General features: G+C 36.5%; 1 protein-coding gene and 1 non-coding gene across 6 annotated transcripts in view; both read left to right on the top strand.

Annotated features, from left to right (window-relative positions):
- VMP1 (vacuole membrane protein 1) overlaps positions 1-20,408 on the top strand; it is a 146,544-nt gene extending 126,136 nt beyond the window's left edge. For all 5 annotated transcript variants that reach the window (XM_056816485.1, XM_056816486.1, XM_056816487.1 and 2 more), the window contains 3 exons: positions 2,795-2,856; positions 18,210-18,312; positions 19,547-20,408. In XM_056816485.1, coding sequence (XP_056672463.1) covers positions 2,795-2,856; positions 18,210-18,312; positions 19,547-19,690 — 309 coding nt within the window. In that variant the 3' untranslated portion in view covers positions 19,691-20,408. The remainder of the gene's footprint in view (positions 1-2,794; positions 2,857-18,209; positions 18,313-19,546) is intronic.
- A 680-nt stretch (positions 20,409-21,088) lies between these two features.
- Positions 21,089-21,162, top strand: MIR21 (microRNA mir-21). Its single transcript, NR_032151.1, has one exon. It is a non-coding gene; the product is annotated as a microRNA mir-21 (primary transcript).
- The last annotated feature ends 288 nt before the right edge of the window (positions 21,163-21,450 follow it).

Genomic DNA, 21,450 nt, shown 5'->3' with positions numbered 1-21,450 from the left:
TCTGGGACATGATTTTGTCATACTCAGCACAATGAGTATTCAGAAAGAGAAAATATTGTTTTATTTAAGTGATGAATTGTGCAATGATCTCACCATCATTGTATTTTGAATGCTAAGGAATGATGGTAGAATAGACTTGAGATAGTAAAATTGAGCAGCAAGACTATTAGGTATGTTTATTAGTGGAAGATTTATAGTTCTATTTAGCAAGCTTTTAATATACTAGAGAGCCTCCATTAATGCTTTTTAATATAAAAGATTTTGATACAACCTATAATTTGTTGGGGGGGGGGAGTTTTGTGACATCACCGTTTGGGGGCCTTAGTTGCTAAAAATTTTATTTAGTAATTTTATCTGACACATGGATATTTTTGCATAAAAACTGAACACATAGACTTGTAGCTAAGTATCTTTTTGAGATTTGAATATATACACATAAACTCCAGAATGTAGTCTTTGAATTCTTTGACATCATTTTATTTTCACATACACATTCACTTCAGAGTCAACTGTAGAACTGTCCACTGAGACTCAGTGCCCTGAGTATTTCTCTGAGGCTGTAAATTGCTGGGCAGGTGCCAGTTTGCCTTGGTAAAGGAAGTTTCATAGTTTATCTGGATGTGTTTTATTATTCAGTTCTAGAACAGATTTTTAATAATTTAATAATTTTTAATAATCATTGTTTTTTATTTGCAATAAGTATATGCTAATCCAACCTTATAAATAATCTCTGGCATAGAGTGAACAGTGATTTCTGTTCGGAAGGTAAAAGGACATCTTATGCTTGTACAATCTAGTAAAACATTTGTTATAGACTTGTGAGGAGTTGAGTTTTGTTTTTACTAGGTAGTAAAACTTATTTTAGTCTCAGAATGATCCACTTTTATTATTTTAGTATATATGAGAATATTTAGTATTTAGAAGAATGTAGAACTCTCAATTATTCATTACCATTACTCTCATTAGGGTCTAAGGTGTGTAATGTGCTCCATAGGGAGGGAAAAAACACCTATCAATTAAAACTCAGTATTCACTAAAAAAGAACTAATTCCACTAAATAGTCTAAAAATATGTCATTTCAACTTTGTATATCTCCTTGCTACATGTAACATATGACAAGTAGCAAACATTCCCCATGGTCCACATCACACAACTTAAAAGGATCTTTTACCTATACCCCATGAGCCCATTCTGGTTTGGATTATGGGTCTAGAAACCTTTGGGGTACTTGTTAACAATTTCCTGACATTTCCTTAGCCAAGGGGACCAGTACTCCAGTCTAGCATGGTAAAAGGCACTGTGGTTTAGATGTTGATAATTTATCAGAACATTTAGATTATATCTATAACCTGGAGATTCTGGGACAAGTTGATACTTCAAACAAAGGCAAACCATTCAGCACCCTATGTCTAGTCATTTAATGCAGTTAACTTGAAACTTTTCTGAGCATGCTAAATATATGTATATTATTCACAAATCTTCATGCATGTGCACATATATATACATATACATTCCTGAACTACTAGTAATAATATACATTATAAAATTTACACAAAATGGAAATTAAAGGAAGATGAAATATTTGATCCTAGAGTCAGTAGAGAACCACTGAAGTTTGAAAAGGGTAATGATAATAGTCAGACCTGTACTTTAGGAATATCCTTTTGGCAGATGGGTAAAGCAGGGATGGAAGTGGTGAGAGACTTGAATTAAAGAGATGAATTAGGAGCTATCATAATAGCCCAGGTGAGAAGTCATAAGATTCTGAATGAGGGTTGTTGTCTAATGATTAGAGAGAAAGGAATGGATGAGACTTGCCAGCTAATTGGATGTATGAGGTGTAAGGGTGAGTGAGGAAGTCAAGATGATGTGGAGGTTGTGAATCTGAGTGATTAAAGGACAGTGGTACCCTCAACAGAAATAAGGAAGTTTAGAGGGCTGCTGGGTTTCATGGGGGGGGGGGGGGGGGAATATAATAATGTCTGCAGTGTAGATCACAACCCATCCATTCTTCCTGTGTGACTCACTCTTATCCTAGGGAAAACAAAAGAGGAGGCAGGGTTCTTATTCATGAGGGGTGCCAGGAGGTGATGGGGGGGTGGGCTTTGGATATACTAAGCACAAGAGCCGTTTAGGTGCTTTTGGTATGGGTGTACCATCATAGTGAGGTTGTAGCTGCTCTAAAGGGTCATCTAGCTGCTAAAGAAGGGACAAAGATTAGGAGCTTGCACAGTCATGAGAGGCCAGCAGCAGGAGGAATTGGACTGAGGACATCTTAGATGATAATAAAAGTAAAAATAAAGAAGGACAAGCAGAGTTTTGTTTGGGGAAGGTAGACTACATCCCATTCCTACCTATTCCATGGCCCACTCAAGGTACAAGTTTCCTACCTTGGAGAACACTGGTCTAATGGTACATAAAATTTAAGGAATATGTCAAAATAATTCTGAAATGTCCAGCAAACTCTTTCTAGGCTTTGGTTTCATGGCTCATGTTTTCCCATCCAGATATGGTTATACGCTTGATGTGGTTTGGGAAGAAGTTTTCTAGGATTATGCTTGGGAAAATTTTTTCTTAAAATGTAGAAATATTAAGAATAAAATGGGAAATCATAGATAGGTGGCACTTACCTGTATTTATCTATGCCTGTTAGGTTATTTAAAAAGTAGAGTTGGAAATGTCCTTGGGAGGAATCTTGCCTTTCAATAGTGCTAACAAAAACCAAAGGAAGTTGTGATACAATGGCTTTTGATAGAGTAAATATTCCTTTGACCAAAATTTTTTTTTCTTACAGAAACTCTTCGTTATTATAACTTTCAGCAAACACATAGTAGAACAGATGGTGGCTCTCATTGGGTGAGTAATGAAATTGCAAAAAAGCTTTTTTGGTGAAGGCCTAATTATGTTGTTGGTATACATGACATATCTTTTACCAGACTCTGAGCATAAGAGCAAGGACTTAATTTTTATTCTTCTTTGTTTTGCCCAAAGCACCTACCATAGTTACCTTGTACTCAATAAATAGTATTAAAATGAATACTAAATACTAGTTAAGTTGATGAATTAGATTTTATTTGTACTCCCATCTAAATGTGAAATCCAGGTAACCTTTGTTTAAATTTAATCTGGCCATTTATTAATCTAGACATAAAATGCTTGAAATAATCTTGAAGGTTTATGTATATATTTTACAAATACAAAATTATAAAACCTACATAATTTCAGAGAAAGAAACTTAGATTTGTGGCATCTGAATCTAGCTCCTTTTCCCACACCCATTTTTCTTATGAAATTTGTAATGTACAAACTCATATTAACTAGTTAGTAATCAAGGATTTTTTTAAGCACCTACTGCATGGTAGGTACTGTGCTAGAAAAATAAAATGGGTATAAGTAAAATAATGAAAAAAATATAAACCCTGGCCTTGCTGACTTTTGATTAATACCACTTTAGGACAACATTGAAATTTTTTATTCATTTTTCAAAGTTTTATTTTTCCTAAGCTATATCTTTCCTAAGAAAATGCTTTTATTTTCTAGTCTTTAACATTAGGAAATAAGCCAGACCAACATCTGTATATGTTCTAAGTGGCTCTATCACTATAGTATAGGATTTTGATAAAACGATCATAGAAAACTCTGGTTTTGTTTAGTTGAGTAGTCTATCTGGCCTAGTCCATGTAATTTAAATGAAAACAAAAGTGATTCAAACAAAAATTTCTTTCAGTATTTAGAGATGCGCATAACCATCTTAGAAATTTACTTTTTAAAAAAGCAATTTACAAAGCCATACATTTCTGTTAATTCTTAATAACATGTAAAAATTGTAACTTTTTATATAATGTGAGCAAAAAATCATGTTTATAAGGCATGTCTGAGGAACTATATGCTTGGGAACTTTGCTGATTAGAAGCCCAGATTATAATTTGTACATTAACTTTTTAAAATATTAGACCATTTTGGGAACAGTGCTTGTATTCATTAGCACACTTACCTGACCAGGATGTTATGAGAAATAAGAATGATATTTTATGCCTGGCTCCCTGTATAGAGGAAATGATACAGAATGAATAATCTTGCTCCACAGGAAAAAGTATGCTAATTTACTTTTAAAAGGAGGAAAGTAAATTTTCCTTAAGCCTTTGATTATTCTCTCTAGCGGTCAAGCCCATGTTTTTTGGGGGTGTTTTTTTGCACAAAGAAAGCGCACCATCTTATGTCTTTAGAGAATGGTTGTTTAGACTTGTGATAAAATTAGAGTACCTGCAGTCTACACATTGTGGCAGCTGAATATCAGCCTGGGTGAAGGAGAGATATTACTTACAGATTTTTTTTTTTACTTTTGCCACTCTTGGAAGTCAATTAAGCACTGACTGTGTGCCAGCTACTATGCTAAGCACTGGGAATATAAAAAAAGACCAAAGCATGCTCCTTAACCTCAAGACCTGTTCTAAAGGGAAGACAGCAGCCTAATGAGGATGACCCACAAAGGGAAGGCATTGATTGGTAGTTTACATCACAGTCTCTTATTGGACAGTCATACAAAAGAAAAATTATTATATATTCTATAGTACTATATATATAAGACTTTCTGTGTACTAAACACTATATAATTCTACCATATATACAAAATTAAATCTGCTATGTATTTTATACTGACAGAATTACTATTCTAACCACATTTGTAAGAGTCAAATGGGAAAAGCTATTACAATCCTTTTGTCATAAATGAGAAAGGCAGAGGTGATTTGCCACACATCATTAAACAAATCTTTGGTAGAACCCAGGCATTTCCTAACTGGTGCTCTTTCTGTGAAATACATATTATAATGCTTCCCCAAATTTGTGTAGAATCAAATTGATCAAATTTACTTTCATTCTTAGACCAACACTGATTTGATACCTAATTCCATTTGAGAATGCCATTCCAAACTAGTAGTTGTTCTCTCCCTTCCCCCATAATCCCCATCCCCTGAAATATCCAGTGCCCCTGCTGTCTGGAGATAGTTTTTCATCAAGTTACTTTAATGTATTCAAGACTTAAGAGATTCAGGTTTTTATTGAATTAGATGGCTGATGTCATGGTTTAACAATGTTCTCAGGAGTCAGATGTCGGAATGTCTTAGTATCCTCAAATTTTCCCCAGCACTGTCTGCTGGGATTACCTCATCAATTTCTTTGCTACATAGTATATAAAACATTATAAACAACCAGACTTGGCTGCTGAATTTAGTTCTTCATTGCTAAATTAAAAACAGTATATTTTTAATCTTTAAGGTAATAACAGCATTTTAATCACATTTTCTCCATCAATCTAGTTTTGAATGATTGATTTTTCTGAGATTTTAAAAAACAAATGTTAAAAATTAGTGAGCAGCCTTGCCATTGCCTGGACTAGAGATTAAATTAACACAGAGATGATGAGTTATTAGGAGACTTGAACTTGTGACTTCATATCCTTGACCAAACTCTGATAAATAGATGAAGTATTGTTTTCCAGAAAGGAAAATTAAGAAATAGTCTTTTTTTTTTTTACTACCAGATAGAGTATTGAGCTTAATTATTAATAATCCCTATAAAATGTGATAGTAGAACACTTGAATAAAGTTATCTGTCCAAATTGCCCTCACAAACTACTTGGGTAATCTCAAATCTCTAATCTGTTGGATACCTCACTTCTGAAGATAACTTTTTTTTTCCCTTACTCCATTCTACATTTATTAGTAGATAAAATTCATCACTTGGGTTATATTGCAAATTTAGGAGTTGGCTAGGGTACTGATCCTTGTTCCTACAAAGAAAATGTCATCTGTTCATTCCTGCTAAAAATGTTTATGTAAACTAGTACAAATTGGTTAGTTTAATAGACATCTTTTGCATAATATTTCCCAAACTTAAATGGGAAACACTTAAAGGCATAACAGAGAGAAATGAATGTTGAAAGATTGGGAAAACCAATATCAGTACAGATTAGAAAAGAGAATGCAGAGTACCGACACAAAATTAAATCAGAAAGTAAGTCTCAAGAGTAAGGGAAAGCCAGACAGAGCGATGACACTTTTGCTTTGTATAATCTCAGTCTCGTCAAGGAGTTGTAATTTTGGCCACCAGGTTTAACCAGCCTCTGCCCAAGAGCACTCCCAGAACCATAGTTCCCACAGTTAAAATCACAGTAAGATTTAAGCTTGTGCATGACTACCCCACACGGGGCAGAAAGTTCCTTTTGTGTACAACTTCTGTTTGTCTGGCACAACTAGGGGTAAAATAGAGTGGTGGGGGAGGGCAGTAGCAAAATTGAAAAGTTGGTGCAATTTGTCTCTGGTGTCCATTTTTCCCCACAGTGACATTTTCCTTGTTTCTTGCTCCTCTCAGTGTACAGTGTGCCTTCCAGTTTTCTAAGTCTTTATAATACCCAGAAAGGATCTGATAATTTAAATTTATATTTGAACTAAATAAAAGTAATTTATTTACAACAATATGTTAACTTTGAAGCAGTTGCATTTTGAAAACCTTTGGAAGATTTTGTATCCTGTAAAAGGGATTTCAAGTAAAAGAATATAAGTGGGAAGATACATTTTAGAGAGGAGAAAGATCTTTTCTCTGAAATTACATTATGCCTAAGGTAAGCCTATTCTTTTAGGGCAAAAGTTCTTAACTTGGTATAGGTGGACTTCTTAAAACAATATTTAGGGGGCAGCTGGGTGGCTTAGTGAATTGAGAGCCAGGAGGTCCTGGGTTCAAATTTGTCATCTGATACTTCCTACTTGAGTACTGGGCAAGTCACAGTATTTTTTTAAACCCTTACCTTCCCTCTTAAAATCCATAATGGTTCCAAGGCAGAAGAATGGTATGGGCTAGGCAATAAGAGGTTAAATGACTTACCCAAAGTCATACAGTTAGGAAGGTCCTCAGGTCAGATTTGAACCCAGATCCTCTCCACTCCAGGCCTGGGATGCTACCTAGATGCTGTCTTTGCTAGTTAATTTTTAAAGAGAAATTGCCTATAAAAGTCAGTTATATGACTATATTGAAGGAACTTGATTCTGATTAAATAGATTAAATTTCTTTAGAATATCTAGAAAATTAATCAGTGTAAGTACATTGAACAAAAGCTTCTTAATTATCTACTAATTCCCAGATTTGAGGATCTGGTTCTATTAGGGAACTGGGGGCAGGGAGTGGGGTGTGGGGGAACCATGCCTAGTTTAATAAACCAACCCTGAGCTTTCCAAACAACCAAAACTGAATCCAATTATATATTCAGAAAAAGGAAGGAAGCTAAGGAATAGCCCCAAGGAAGAAGCCATTTTGGTGAATGGAAGAGAAAACTGAAGGACAGAGGAGAGACAAACTGATGAATCTTTCCCTTTTTTATTGATTTTTTTTAATATCATTGCCATTTCCTATTGGTCCCTTCTACCTTACTGAGAGGAATTCCCCTCACCCCTTCATAATAAATAAGTATAGCCAAGCAAAATAAATCAACATCAGCACACTGGCCATATCTGAAAACTTATAAAACCTTAGTCTACCAACTCTTTACTAAAAGATGAGGCATTGAAACCTGGCTTGCTCCTTGTCTGCTTGACGCTGGCTTCTCCACCATAGAAGACTGACCGTGTTGTTACCTGTAATTAGAGGGGTTCTAGGAAGAGAAACCTTCCTCATGGCATACTAAATCTTTCTTGATAGATGCCTAAGGTAGAATTTCTCTTTTGCTGATATCTCACACATGGAATTCTGAAATCCTGTATTTGTCTCTGTTGTCTCTGTAGCTGAAATGAACTTTTTTCATTAGCAAATTAATAAATACCTGAACTCTGTTCTACCACAAGATTGGGTTTGCTATACAGCTAAATATAGCATGGAAGAATGCCCAGTTAACACCACCCAAGAGAACTAAACATATCTGGCATGTTGAAAGGGTAAAGGGGGAAAGGGGTGTTAAACTAATTTCCCAAAAACATGGGTTGACATTATTTACCTGGCACAAAATTAGATAACATCTATGGCCTATATCAGGGATTACATTATTTCAGATATTAGGATCCTTTAAAAATCTTTTAGAATAATTCTCAGGCCCTCTTTAACAAGAATGTTCATAGAAAAACCATTGGATATTATTATCTTAGAGAACATATGCAGATTCAGCTTTGAAATGAAATGGTGGTGGAAACAACCCAGGTTTCTAATATTCAAATATAGAGTAGAAATTTCCAGAAAGAAATTGTAGGGATAGTACTCGAAGTATAGCATATGCAGAACACTGGCACATTGTCAGGTTGCCAAGATCTTATTGGAAGACAAAGTCCACAGTTTTATTTTACCATACCAGAAACTGTTTCCATAACTTAATCATTGAACATGGAAAGGGTGGGGGGTGGAGGAAGGAGGAGGGACTTTAAACCACATACAGAATGTTCCAGTCCCTCCTTAGCCCTCTAGTACTATTGAGTAATTTTTTTGCATTTGACCTTAAAGGTTGAGGTTTGCTTGTGGCAAGATAAATCATCTTTACCAGTGTGAGTAGCTGCTTGCAGCTGAATGTCGTCTGTATCATTTGGTCCTCATAGCATGGCAAGTGGTCAGGATGAGCTGTGTAAGCCTTTTACTTCCAGCTTACACAGAAGTAAAATCGTTCCTCTAAACATAAAATGCCTTTTGAGCAAGGAGAGTTGTGAAGCTTATAGGGATAGAGAGAGGAGCATTGGAAAGGTTGAGATCAGAGACAATGTTGCGAATTCTACATAGTATTTACAGACCTTTAAATTCATTCTCTTCAGTGTTTAAATTGGACACAGGAAACAAAAATATTTTACATTAAAAGGAACTGCCTACCTGATGTGGCAACACTAAAATCTAAAATCAAAGTATTCATTCTGTAGTCGATTTCTGAACCAGTTCCCTGTTAGAAATCTCTTTTGCCACTTGGACTACCATGAATATAAAGTTTTGTATTCAGACATAAGGAACTTTATGAGTTTTAGCTGTTACACTTTTTAGTACAATATATGAAATTTTTTACATTGGCATTAGACATCCAGCTAATGCCACACCTCACCTGTGAATAAGTCATACACCCCTCGAATTTGCAGAAAATATTTCATTTATTATATCTGAGACTGACAATTTGGTTAGGTAGATAGAGAGATGGATGGATAAATGTATTTTCATATAATTGCTTTCTTTTGTAATCTATGTATTTTTATGTGTTTTAAAACATTATTCTGAGGAGCCCATAGGCTTCAGCAAGCAATAGCTCCATGCATTTTAGATACAAAAATGGTTAAGAATCCTATCCTATACTGTCAGTCTTTGATTAGACTTCATGGTCTCTTTCTGGCTAAGAAGGCTTGCTTTCAAACCTCCTCATAAGAGCTCATCCAAACCTCCTTAGAGCCATTGTACAAGCCTTCTATCTTCTTTGTCAAAACTGCCCCTAAGGCTCATCTTCATTATGAAACCTTTCCCAAATAAGGCTCCTGCCTCTTTCCCTGACCAGCTTCAGTCACCCTTGTGCTTAGCCCATCTTTTTGCTTTACCCATTTAATTTTTTTGCTTGTCCATTTATATCTGTTGTTATTATTCATCATCTGAGGTCTGATCCTACCATCCTCTGCATGTTCATATTATGGTATGTTTCTATCATGTGCTTAAGAGGATTTCTTTCTTCTTTGTCTCCTTTTTTAAACTGTAAATTTATTGAGTACAGAGGTTATCATCTCCAACTTTCTGATTCCCAGGAGCACCAAAATGTTGTGTGTCTGTCTAGCTAACTTGAGTGCTGGGATAACAGGACTGCCCTTGGGTGGGGATAAATTCCTATATGAACTCTCTCAGCTTCACCCAAAATAATAATAATTAATAATTCTCTTATTAATGATGACTTTTATATGGTGCCTATCCACTTACAAAGCACCTTCCTTCTTCACAACTCTGTGAGGCAGATAATACAAGTAAAATATGAGTTGTCTAACTCAGTACTAGCTAATAGCAGAGCCAGATTCTGTTTTCAAATTCAGTGGCCTTTCTTTTATGCACTCATCTTGTCAGATGTCTCACCACAATAAACTCGATTCCTCGTCTCACTTTAAACTTACCATTTAGCAAATTATGCCCTACATGTTTCTTGCCCTTTTTCTGCTGTTGGCTAGTTCGGTTCTGATGGGTCATCCTCAGAAATGCAAAAGAGGAGCTCCCACTCAGGCAGTGGCTTCCCCTAAACTCAGCCACAATGCCCTGATGGAGAGAAACTGGCTTTTGTCTGTGTCCCAATTGAGCTGGCATGAGATCCCTGACCTTTATTTCCCATTACAGAAATCAGTTGATTTTTAACAGAGCTATATTACACCCAGCCTCCTTCTGTTGGTTATTAGTCTTAGCTTTGTTCTGAGACCTTTATCTTTTATAAATGCCTGCTGCTTGCCTTTTGCTCCTCTTCTCCATTTTCTGACTTCTCCCTAATTGGAGCCTGATTCATAGGATTGCTACTAATAGCAAGAAAGACCTGCCTTCATTTTAATTTCATAGAAAATAAGTCCATTTAGCTAAGAACAGGGGTGACAGAATTTTGTTTTGAAAGAACTCATATTAGAAATGTTGTAAGCATGGACAATAATACACCTGGCCTTTCCAGATAAAGCCATAGTAGAAGCCCTTCCCCAAAGTCCTCAGAAACCCATGGTGTTGTGTTTATAATACCCTATAGCACACAATAGGCTAGCTCCAACAACAAAGAAGGTTTTAATTATTTGAATGGGGCACAGATGCAAATGAAATTCAAGATGTCTTAATTCTAAAGCTTGCAGTTAAATCACAACTTTTTAAAAGGTACCAGAAACTATAAATTCAAACTCTCAAGTATATTTGGAAACTCTGTATCTTTTTAGGGTAAAATAGAGTATTTTCCATCCCCTTACCCCTAGATGAACAAACAGAAGTGTAACTCTGGACAAGGCCATAACTTTTTGGACCTCAGATTCCAGGGTGGGAGATGCCTTGGCTTAGATGACCACAACATTTCTGACCTAAAAACAAATGGGTTTCTTAGCTACTGGTTCTTTAAACTATCCTGTCAATGCCAAGGCTTTAGTCACTTCTGTGTTAGGAGCTCCATATGGAAGAGCAGATTCTCACTAGGTCGGGACAGAAACTAACACTTGAATTCAGTCACACACCGATGAGTGGGATTTTGCATTTATATGTGAAATACAAGTTTGATGTTTACTGTTAGCACTAACTCTTGTTTCATTCCTTTTTTTCTGGGTTAAGCAGAGGTAATGTATTTTTATTTAGATCCCAAGTATAAATATATTAATGAGAACCAGATTTGATATCTTTAGAAAGACTGAATGGTAAATCCTCCCTTTCTCTCTTGAGCTGTCTGTCCTACCTTAGTAAGGAGTCCAGTTTCACTTGGAGGGTAATCTATCTCAGTTGAATCAGGCAAAGAGTCAGAGGTCCATTCTGAGTCACTATGAATAATACCCTGGTGTTGGTTGAGCCCCAGGGAAACGGATGGTTAAATACTGTGAGAATCTTTATCAGCACAGGAAATGACAACTCATTAAAATACTTAACCGTTAAACTGTTTAGATCACTGTCTGGGGGGGGGGGGGTAGGGAAGAAAGTTTAACTCTTTCAAGGGTCTAGATTAAAATTATACTGAGATTAAGGTCAAATATTCAAAGAACAGAAGGGAGTTTACAAAGCTTTGAGATCAATGTCACCATAAGTTTATTGTACATTGGGGATCCAGCTCCATGACTGGTGATACCCAGCAAGGCCAATACAGTGCAAAAGGTCTGTCAGCATTTCTATTAAAATACCTCTGACTTCCACAGTTTATATCCTGGTTGTATCTCTCCCAGGAAAGCCTGTTAAATTGAGTGGGGGGAATGGGGGGGGGGGAATAAAACAATGGGGAGATCTTGTGCTGTAGAGCCCTAAGTAGTTTATATGAAATTTGGTTTTCTTAAGGATAAGAGCATGTTGATGTAAAGAAGAGAGCACAGGAATTAGAGCCAAGAAGATCTGGGCTCAAAGTCCATCTCTGCTCTTTTTATTCTCTGTGTGATTTAATCTTTTTAGGCCTCAGTTTCCTCCTTGTTTGTGAATTGAAAGGGTTGGGTTAGATGGCCCTAAAAGCCTGTGATCTTCAGTGAGGAGAGCATGCTTTTTCACAGTGGTAACTGAATAGCTCTGCCCCTTTGCTTACTATTGAGGTATTCCAGTGTGGAATAGTTTTGTCAGGTCAGCAAGCAATTGGTTAAGGAGACCTTTGTTGCATCAAGAATCTTGATTTGAGTGCTTTCTTCCCTTGGCTAAAGTTGCTGATTTGACCACAGTTGAAATGCATAACCTAGGAAATAGGAACTGTTAGTCTCAAGTATACTCCCATAGACTCCAAAGTTTATAAAGCTCCTTCCTCACAACTTAGCATATGGTAGGTGAAGTGATTCTCTTTGTGGTTAGGGTCCTTTTCCAAGGGCACTTGGCAGAACCAGAATTCAAACCCAACTCTCTTGACTTAAAAGTTCTGAGTTCTTTCTACTGTACCATGGGGATTCTATTTCGAAGGAAACAATAAACCTTAAAACTTTGGGACATGGCCACAGGGTTCACTTTTATAATTTTCCTTTATGGTGAAATAAGGAACATATAGGGAGAAAGAGAAAAATGATGGAAGGGAGAGAATCTAATCCAAATTCTTGTAGTCACGAGATTCTGTGATGTTTCTTTCTTGCTTACCAAACCAGAAAAGGCAGAGGCCTGGCTTAGCTAGGGTATATCTAAAACCCTTGCCAGACTACTAAATGTGTTCATTTGATCTGCTAGCAGGTTATTTTGCCCCAGACTTTTTTGGAAAAGACAAAGAGATACTTGATTGGTTAATTTTCAGAAGAAGTGCTTCACTTCCCTTGTTTTAAAAGAACATAAACAATTTTTACAGCCATTTTATAACAGCCTCCTGGCTTCCTTCAAGTATAGCCATCTGCAACAAGCCTTTTCCAACCCTCCTTCATCCTAGCACCTTCTCTCTGAGATAATCTCCAATTAATCCCAGATATATTTTGCTTGGACATAGTTGTTTACATGTTGTCTCCTCCATTAGACTGTGAGCTTTTGGAGAACCAGGATTATTTTTTTGCTTTTCTTTGCATCCCCAGAGCTTAGTAAATGTTTGATGATTTGACTTGAGTAGCAGCCTGTGTATTCTGCCCCCTAGTCTTGACAACTCTGCTCCTACCAAACACTTGCTGTGAAGGGACAGTTTGTGTTTTCAGAGGAGCATTAAGTAAATGTATGATTTGTGTATCATCTTTGTCCTCATGGTTTTTAGCTCTCCCTATTGTCTATAAAAGTCATAGGACTATAGATTCAGAGTTGGAAGGGATCCTAAAGATCCTCTAGTCCAACCTCTGTATCTTACAGAGAAGAAAACTGAGACCCAACAGATTTTAACTTGAGTTCTCTGGTTTCCAATCTAGTGCTTTTTCTGACTACTTCATTATGATAACCTCCAGGCAAATAATTTTATTAAAATCACCTTTTTTTCTTTCTTTCTTTTTTAAATAATAAAATACAACTCTGACCAGGACCTTCCTGGCTCCCCATATATATTTTACCTTTTTTTTTTTTTTAGTCTCTTGGTGTCTTGATCCTTTACAGTAAAGAATCTTATTCAGATTTTGTGGTCAAATACTAAAAAATGAGGCATATTAAAGGATCTTCCAAGTAAAGATAAAATCCATGGCCCAAAGACATAGTACCATGAATAGATGACTCAATTTGGAGTCAAAGGACTTTGCTTTGAATCAGCTTCATTACCTATATGACATGGGGCAAATACTCATCTGTAAAAATGAGAGAAGTTCCTTTCAGTTCTCATTGATATGATGCTATCATGTCTTTTGCTTAAAACAAAACCTAGCCTTCTTTGAATTGATATCTGCATATCCCATAGAATTTTTTTTAGGAAAACTGTTATAGATTGTCTGACCCCAATGATATTTTTGAAAAGCTATTAGCCAAGTCAGAGCAGAGCTTATGTTCAAGAGAGACCATTTTATTTGTGTCTATATAGCATCCTTTACTTAGACATTTTAATTGCTGCATCTTTAGAAACATCCTTTAAAATAGTGGGGAGGAGGGTGGGTATTTTTCTGTGCCTTCTACTCCAGGAAGTCAAAAAAGTAAGACAAATGTTGGATTTCAGTAGGTTTCTTAAGTAGAAACTGTTCCTTTTGTTTTATGGGACATTCACTGGCGTAAAGCTCAGACCTACCTGAAAAACCTAAACTCAATTTGAGAAATCAAGAGAGATTTCTGGCAGGCCTGCTGGTATATTGACTGATATCTCTACTCTCAGAAAGAAGTTCATATTAAGGTCATTCTTGTTATTTTTTTATATACCAAATAAATGCATTGAAGGGTTATAAGAGTTAAAAAAGGCTCTGGAAAACTAGAAATAATTGCAACCATGCATTCCAGGCATGCTTAGATTGGGTGTGTACTTGGGATTTAAAAATGAATGAAAAATTAAGCATTGTGAAAAACACAAGTAGTTGGTCACTCCACCCACTCACCAGGCAACCTCTGCCAATTGTGAACAGTTCTCAGGAAGATTTTCTGCCTTTCCTGGGCATGAAGAAGAATGTAGGCTTTAACTAATAATTAGCAACTATGGAAAGAGTTTGTTACAATGAATTTTCCCTGAGGACAGATTTCTACAAGCAAAGGATAGTATGTATCAAAAACCTGAACAACAGTAGACTAGTTGGAAAAATGAGTTATCCTCTTGAGGAATTATAATACTCTTCCCAAAGACAGTGTCTCAGTACCCAAATGTTTCCACAGAAGTTGTGGTTTTTACTTTGTTTTATCAGAAAATTTGACGTTGGGCATGAAAAAAATCTTTCCCAGATTTAAGCCTATCTGTTTGTTATGTTTGAATGTCTAGTGATGGTAGTTGTGATTTTTAAAAACTTGAGAACAAAAATAGTCAAGAATGACCACCAATATTTACTAGAGGAATATTTACTGGAGGGAGATTGTATCAAACATGGTTAGTTAAGCCCAAACTAAAAATTTGCTACTCTGAAAGGAACGTTTATGGGGAATAAAATAAATGAAAAACTTATTACTTAATTGTTGCTTTTCCAGGTCAAGTGATTATTTGCAAGGGTGGCTTAAGTGTGTTTTTAGTATGACATATAACCAAAAAAACTTCTCTGTGTCTTTCTTGTCTCAAAAATGCCTCAGGGGGGCAGATAGAAGGTTTCACTCACCCAAATGGAATAAAACAAATTGTCTTATCCCTACCTGACAGGTTCAGTGTTCTCTAGAGAATGTCATTTGAACTATACCCTCAACCATGCACAACCATCTAACTGATAGAAGTTACTTATAAACAAATTCGTTTTCTACTTCCAGTCTTAAAGCCAAAACTCCTAATCCTTCTATTCCCTTCTGCTTCTATTTGCTGCTTCACAATCACTTTGGAAGGAAGAGGTTGGAGACTAAGTACATTGTGTGCCTAAATAACATGTTAGGAACAGGGGTTGTAATTTCAGGCATTTTAGAGTCCATTACTAAAATAGTTTTAAAAATAACGAAGAAAACAGTGGTGCAGAAGTGCTGCTGATATCCTGAGAAATTTAACTCAAGTTATTGTTTGTAGATATAAGATAATGAAAAATGGAAGAATCTAGCTTTATTATTAAATTATTTAGCTAATTTAAACCAAAGAGTTAAGGGGAACGGCAAGGAGAAATAGTTTATGAAATTACTCAGCACCTAATAGCTTAAATAGAGATTTCAATTCATTCTTTTTAGATTCATGAATATATTTTTATATTGAAGTTTGGGGCACTAACTTACTTAAAAAGCTTAAAGTTAGGGGTTTAAGGGTTTTTTCCCCAGAGCTTTTATAGTGACCTGCCTTCTCCCAAAAAAGAATCATAAAGAATAATGACATTTTAATTATTTGGGGGCCCACTATATTTCTTTCAAAGCTGTACCTTGAATATGTTTCTGAATGTTCTATAAATGCAACACTTTAATATAACTCTAGACATGGTAAAACATTGTATTTAGTCCAATTTTTAAATAATTGTTATCCATTTTACTTTTCCTTCTAGTTCCCTTCTGTGATCTCCTTCCCTACCCCTGAAAAAGTCTCTTTGATAATTTTACCTTTCCTAACATTCAGTCTTGATTTATAATTTACTCCTTAAATGATCTCCTTCCTCTGGGTTTCCCCAAAGTTTAGAATGACTCTGCCTGCGAGTCATTCAGTAGAATTCTTTTTAGCCAGTGAATGAATCAGCTCCCAAAGGAAATATCTTACAGGACTCAGTTCTTCAAAGTCATTTATACATGTATTTGGTTGGAATTGCTTTTTCATATGTGTGTTATTTCTTGTGTGTAAACTGATGTGTTGTTTCGAGTCCCACAAGCATTATTATTTAAGGAAGGGTTATTTTCCATTAATTGATTTGCCCTGGATAAAATATATCCTCTAGAAGGAAAGTTCATACAGTTTCTGCTCTAGTAGTAAAAACTACTACTGATAAAGAAGCATATTATCTCATTCAGATTGCTTCCTCTTCTGTTGTAGCTAGCCAAATGGAAGGAGGGTTTAAAACCTGCTTTCCTAGGAGACAGAAAAGAGAATAAGCAAATGAATGAGCAGGCATGTACACACACACACACACACACACACACACACACACACACACACACACACACACACACACTCAATCTATCTTTTTATCTCTCTCATGCATTATTCTGACCATCATTCGGGTTCTGCCTTCACAGATTCCATCTGCACTTATTGTTGATGCTACAGTTAGCACCTTCTACACCACCCATACTTTAGCTATACATTACTACTTAGCACTTTATCATGGTCATGAATTTCACAGTCTTGTTCTATGTTGCCTTTTGTCAATTGTAGAAGGTCTCTCTTCCCCCCTCCCCCCTCCCGGACCAGGAATGCAGCACTTTTTGGTTAATTGTCTAGAAAATAAGGGGTACTTTGACTAAGAACATCCAGATGGGGGAACACCGGGCATTCTATGTGAATGTATAATGGAATGCTCCTTCCTCAGGAAAAAGAAAGATTACTTTTGTGTTAGAAACCCAGAAAAAAGCAGGGTGGGGGGAAGGGAGCGGGTTACAAAATAAAAAAAAAGAAAGGAATATTATGTTACAAGTAACCCCAAGTTACCATTTTTCAAATGCCCTTAAGCATGTACAAAATGGGAAGGGGTAGCTGTACTTGCTGGACCGGTTTAGCCACACTGCCTCCACATATGGGTGAGAGGGAGCTCAGAGTACATAAACTTATCGGTGATCACTATCCCAATCATCTCAGAACAAGGTGTTTAGCAATGTACTGTAATTTCTGTGCAAATCATCCACCATAAAGCATGGAGTGATTCAAGGTTCATAGTTCCTTCTTTGTTCCTTTGTTAATCACTGACTTCTGACTAGTGGGAGGTGCCTCCCAAATTTGCTAATGCATTCTTTTTGGATAAGGATGACGCACAGATTGTCCTAATAAGGACTTAGTTTGAGAAATGGGCCGCCCCCTCTGAGAAGATGGGGCAAGTCTAGGAGAGGGCGGGCAGTTTCTTTTTTAACTGGGGATGACACAAGCATAAGTCATTTCCTTATTAATCGGTTCAAACCAGTTCTTACAGGAACTGGTGGTGATAAATGTGGGACTTCTCAGAAGTCATTCATTTTATTCTCTGAACCCCAGCAGTTCACTGAGCTAATCTCTCTCTGTCTCTGTCTGTACCTTCCTTCCCTCCAACTCTCTCTCTCTTCCACTCTCTCCTTCTCCCTCTCCTGCTCTCCTGCCTGCCGGCCAGATAGTTAGACTAGAATGTGCCCCTGTGTGTATTTCCTTTTATCTTACAAGCAGTTTGCTGGGAACGATTTTTCTGGCCCCTTTTTGTGGGTTACGAGAGCGAGAAGGCGGGTGTTCCCCTCTCCAGAAAGAGAGATGATAGCCCCCAACTCTGTGTTTGGGCTCTTTCCCCAACTCCTCTTTCTTCTGTGTTTTTATCATTTTAATTTTTCCTTTCCTTTTATCTTTAAACTCCTGAATGGTATGTAGAACCGATCTGTAACCCTACTTTTTCTGCTTTCTCTCCCAATTGTTTTCCTTTCTGTGGGCTCTCCCCTACCCTCAGGGCTGTCCCGAGTCTAGGTCCTTCTCTGCAGAAACCTTTCCAAGAGTATTTGGAGGCTCAGCGGCAGAAGCTTCACCATAAGTCGGAGGAGGGTATGCCACAGGTGAGACTCTCCTCATTCCTCATTCTTCATTCCCGTACTGTAAATCAGAATTTGGCATTTATTGTTTCTTCTTTACTAGGAAAGAGAAAAATTATGAGAGAAGCCTACTCATAAACTTTCTGAGACTGAAAGAAAATAAGTTGCCTGTTTCAGACTAACTAGTATGGAACTTATTTACCTAAAACTAGATTAAAGATTTCTTTCATGCGAGTTTCTTGACTAACTGAATTGTGAATTTGTGATTGTTCTCAAATATATAAATTGGCATTGTTTATCCAAAGACATACTTCTACTTTGGTATCTGGTCTCAGATAAAAGTTCTTGGGAACTGTGTCAGCTTATAGTAAAAACTATGCGGTTTTTTCTTAACTGGACCTGTAATCAAAAATAAAATAACTAAATATAGACTTTGTTACATTAGGCAAAAATCCATAGCTTTGAGATAATGTGTTGAATACAACTGTCATTAATAAAAGTGGCTCTTTTATTTTTAATGTTTCCCTTGACTAGTAAAGAAGCAATAATGTTTTGAATTACCTTGCTCATAATTTAAATCAGAAGTCTCTTGCTAGAGCCTGATCTTTGGCTTCTAGAACTACCACATCAGTGATTCTAAGAAAGGGGTAAAAAAAACATAAAAGATGACTGAGCAGAACAGGAACTAGAAATTAGGAGAAAACTTGTATTTAATACATCTGGAATATAGTGAGCAGGGCACACTATATTGTCTTTTGCTGCCCTCACTCGACAGAACCAGATATTTTTAAAAATCTACTTGAACAGTCTACTGGGAAAGAAACGTTGGAGTAAGAGCAAAATCCTAAAGTATTTGCCCACACTCCTTTATAGTTAAACTATTTTGTGTAAGAGTAATGGCTCGACTTATTTACTTAGCAGATGACACAAAATGACTTCACACTTGGCTTATTCCCAACTCAATAGCAAGTTAATATGAGCAGAATTAAGACTTTGGCCAAGTGGCCGCTGATCATCATCACCAGCTTTTTTAGGCTCCAGTCCTCACCACTCACTTTGAGTATAAAAAGGCCTGAGTAGTAGTTATGTGGACACAGGCCCAAGAGGGAGGGATAATAGGTTGGTATCTGTTCCTATTTCAGGTTGTTCCAGTGGTCATGACTATAGAGAGGTTTACCCAGAGTTTTTAATTTTTTTACTGTTCTCCACTAACATGGCTTTTCTCCTTTTTTTTTCTTTCCTGTGTTTATTCCTACAGGGGGAAAACTGGTTGTCCTGGATGTTTGAAAAGTTAGTCATTGTCATGGTGTGCTACTTCATCCTATCCATCATCAATTCCATGGCACAAAGCTATGCCAAGCGAATCCAGCAGCAAATGTACTCGGAAGAAAAAACCAAATGAGGCTGAGAGATATAATTTAACATGCCCATTCACAGAATCTAAAAGGGATGGGATTTACCTAAACTGGCACTATTTTAAGCAGGGAAAAGGGGGGTGGGATCAACCCTCTTCCAAAACAATTATTTTTTTCTAGGGAATGGGTAGGGTGGGGTGAAAAAATTTTTTGTTTTTGAAAGTGATTAGTCCATACTTTTTGTTGACAGACTTGTATGTAAAGGTAAGGTATATAGGTCTCTTCTTAAATTCAATCTGAGTTGGGTTTTCTGAAGTGGGTGGTATGTGGCATTTAATTTCACTTTTAAGTTATTTCCAAATTTAATGTACAACAGTACAATTAGAGACTTGAGACCACCTCCCTCAAAAAAAATTTATTTTATTGAATATATTGAGCCAATATAGCTTGGCATATATGGACATTTTCTTTTTCTAAATCATCAAAATATGTATAAATGATAATAGATTGGATAACAGTCTTGCATGTCTATCATGGTGATATTTAATATTCCATCCTGCCCAGCCTTCCTTCCTCACCCACCCAGGAAAAAATGTCATTTTATGATGCATTGCACACCTTTGGGGTGCCTTTTACATTTTAAGACAGTGTAAACAAAATTTGGCTGGTGCCTTATAAATGAACTGGCACCATTTTTTATTCTGTATATTTAGAATGAAGTCACAAGAAAAAAACTTTATAAAGTCATCTTTGATCATTCCAGAATTGTGTTTGTCTTCTTGAGTGTTTTTTTTCCTGTATTTTAGCTTCTACGACCTGATTGGTCGCCTTGTCCTGCCTATAATCTCTGTGTCTGATAATTTCCATCTAACCCAAGAGAAAAAGCCAGTATTTTGACACCTTTCATATTTTAAATCAAGTAGTACTTAAGATGGGAACTTTGCCTTGCAAAGAATTTTGGTTGGCAAGCCAAGTCCTTACTCAATTTGGGAAATGGTTGACCCTTGATTTACTGAAATAGAAAAAGATGCCATATTTTAACAGACATAGAATTTGTTTTTATGATATCAAGATCACAGAATACTGAGAAGCATTATTTTGTTGTTTTTTTTTAAATGTCAGTCACACCTCTAATTCTTTTAAGTTACCTTGCGCTCTGATTCTAACACGCCAAGTTTTGCCCTCTTCTAGCTATTTCCATTCGTATGAAGTTGCTTCCAGAGATTTCTGGCAGATGAGACCTGGGAAATGATCTTTCTTTTTTCCTTTAGGAAAAGTAATCTGGGTTATTTGTTTAGAATAGAATTTGGGTTTTAACCATGAAGATCACATTTTCCCTCAGGCTCATTTCAAGTGAAATTGGTCAATGTGTGTTCCATCAAATCCTGCTTGGATATCACTTTGTACCTATCTTCATCTGTGACATCTCCATGGCTGTACCGTCCTGTCGGATAGCTTATCAGACTGATGTTGACTGTTGGATCTCATGGCAACAGCAGTCGATGAGCTGTCTGACATTTTGGTATCTTTCATCTGACCATCCACATCAAACTTTGTTCCCATTCAAACATCAACCAGCATCATGTTTTAAATCCAGAACTTGAGTATATGGCAGCATTCTGATGCCACAATGGAGCAGCATAAAGGGAGACAGTTACATGGAAGTTTTTTAATGTTATCTTCCGTGACCTAACGATAAAAGTTATAAGTTAAAAGGTTTGTTATACAAGAGAATAGGTTCCTTTTGGAATAGTTAAAGCCTTTTGTGGTTTTGAAAGGGCTACTGCATTCTTACTGAGCATGTTGC

Source organism: Monodelphis domestica, chromosome 2, assembly GCF_027887165.1.
Source record: "Monodelphis domestica isolate mMonDom1 chromosome 2, mMonDom1.pri, whole genome shotgun sequence".
Taxonomy (NCBI): domain Eukaryota; kingdom Metazoa; phylum Chordata; class Mammalia; order Didelphimorphia; family Didelphidae; genus Monodelphis; species Monodelphis domestica.
Note: the sequence above shows the minus strand (reverse complement) of the source record. Positions and strands in the feature narration are given on the sequence as shown.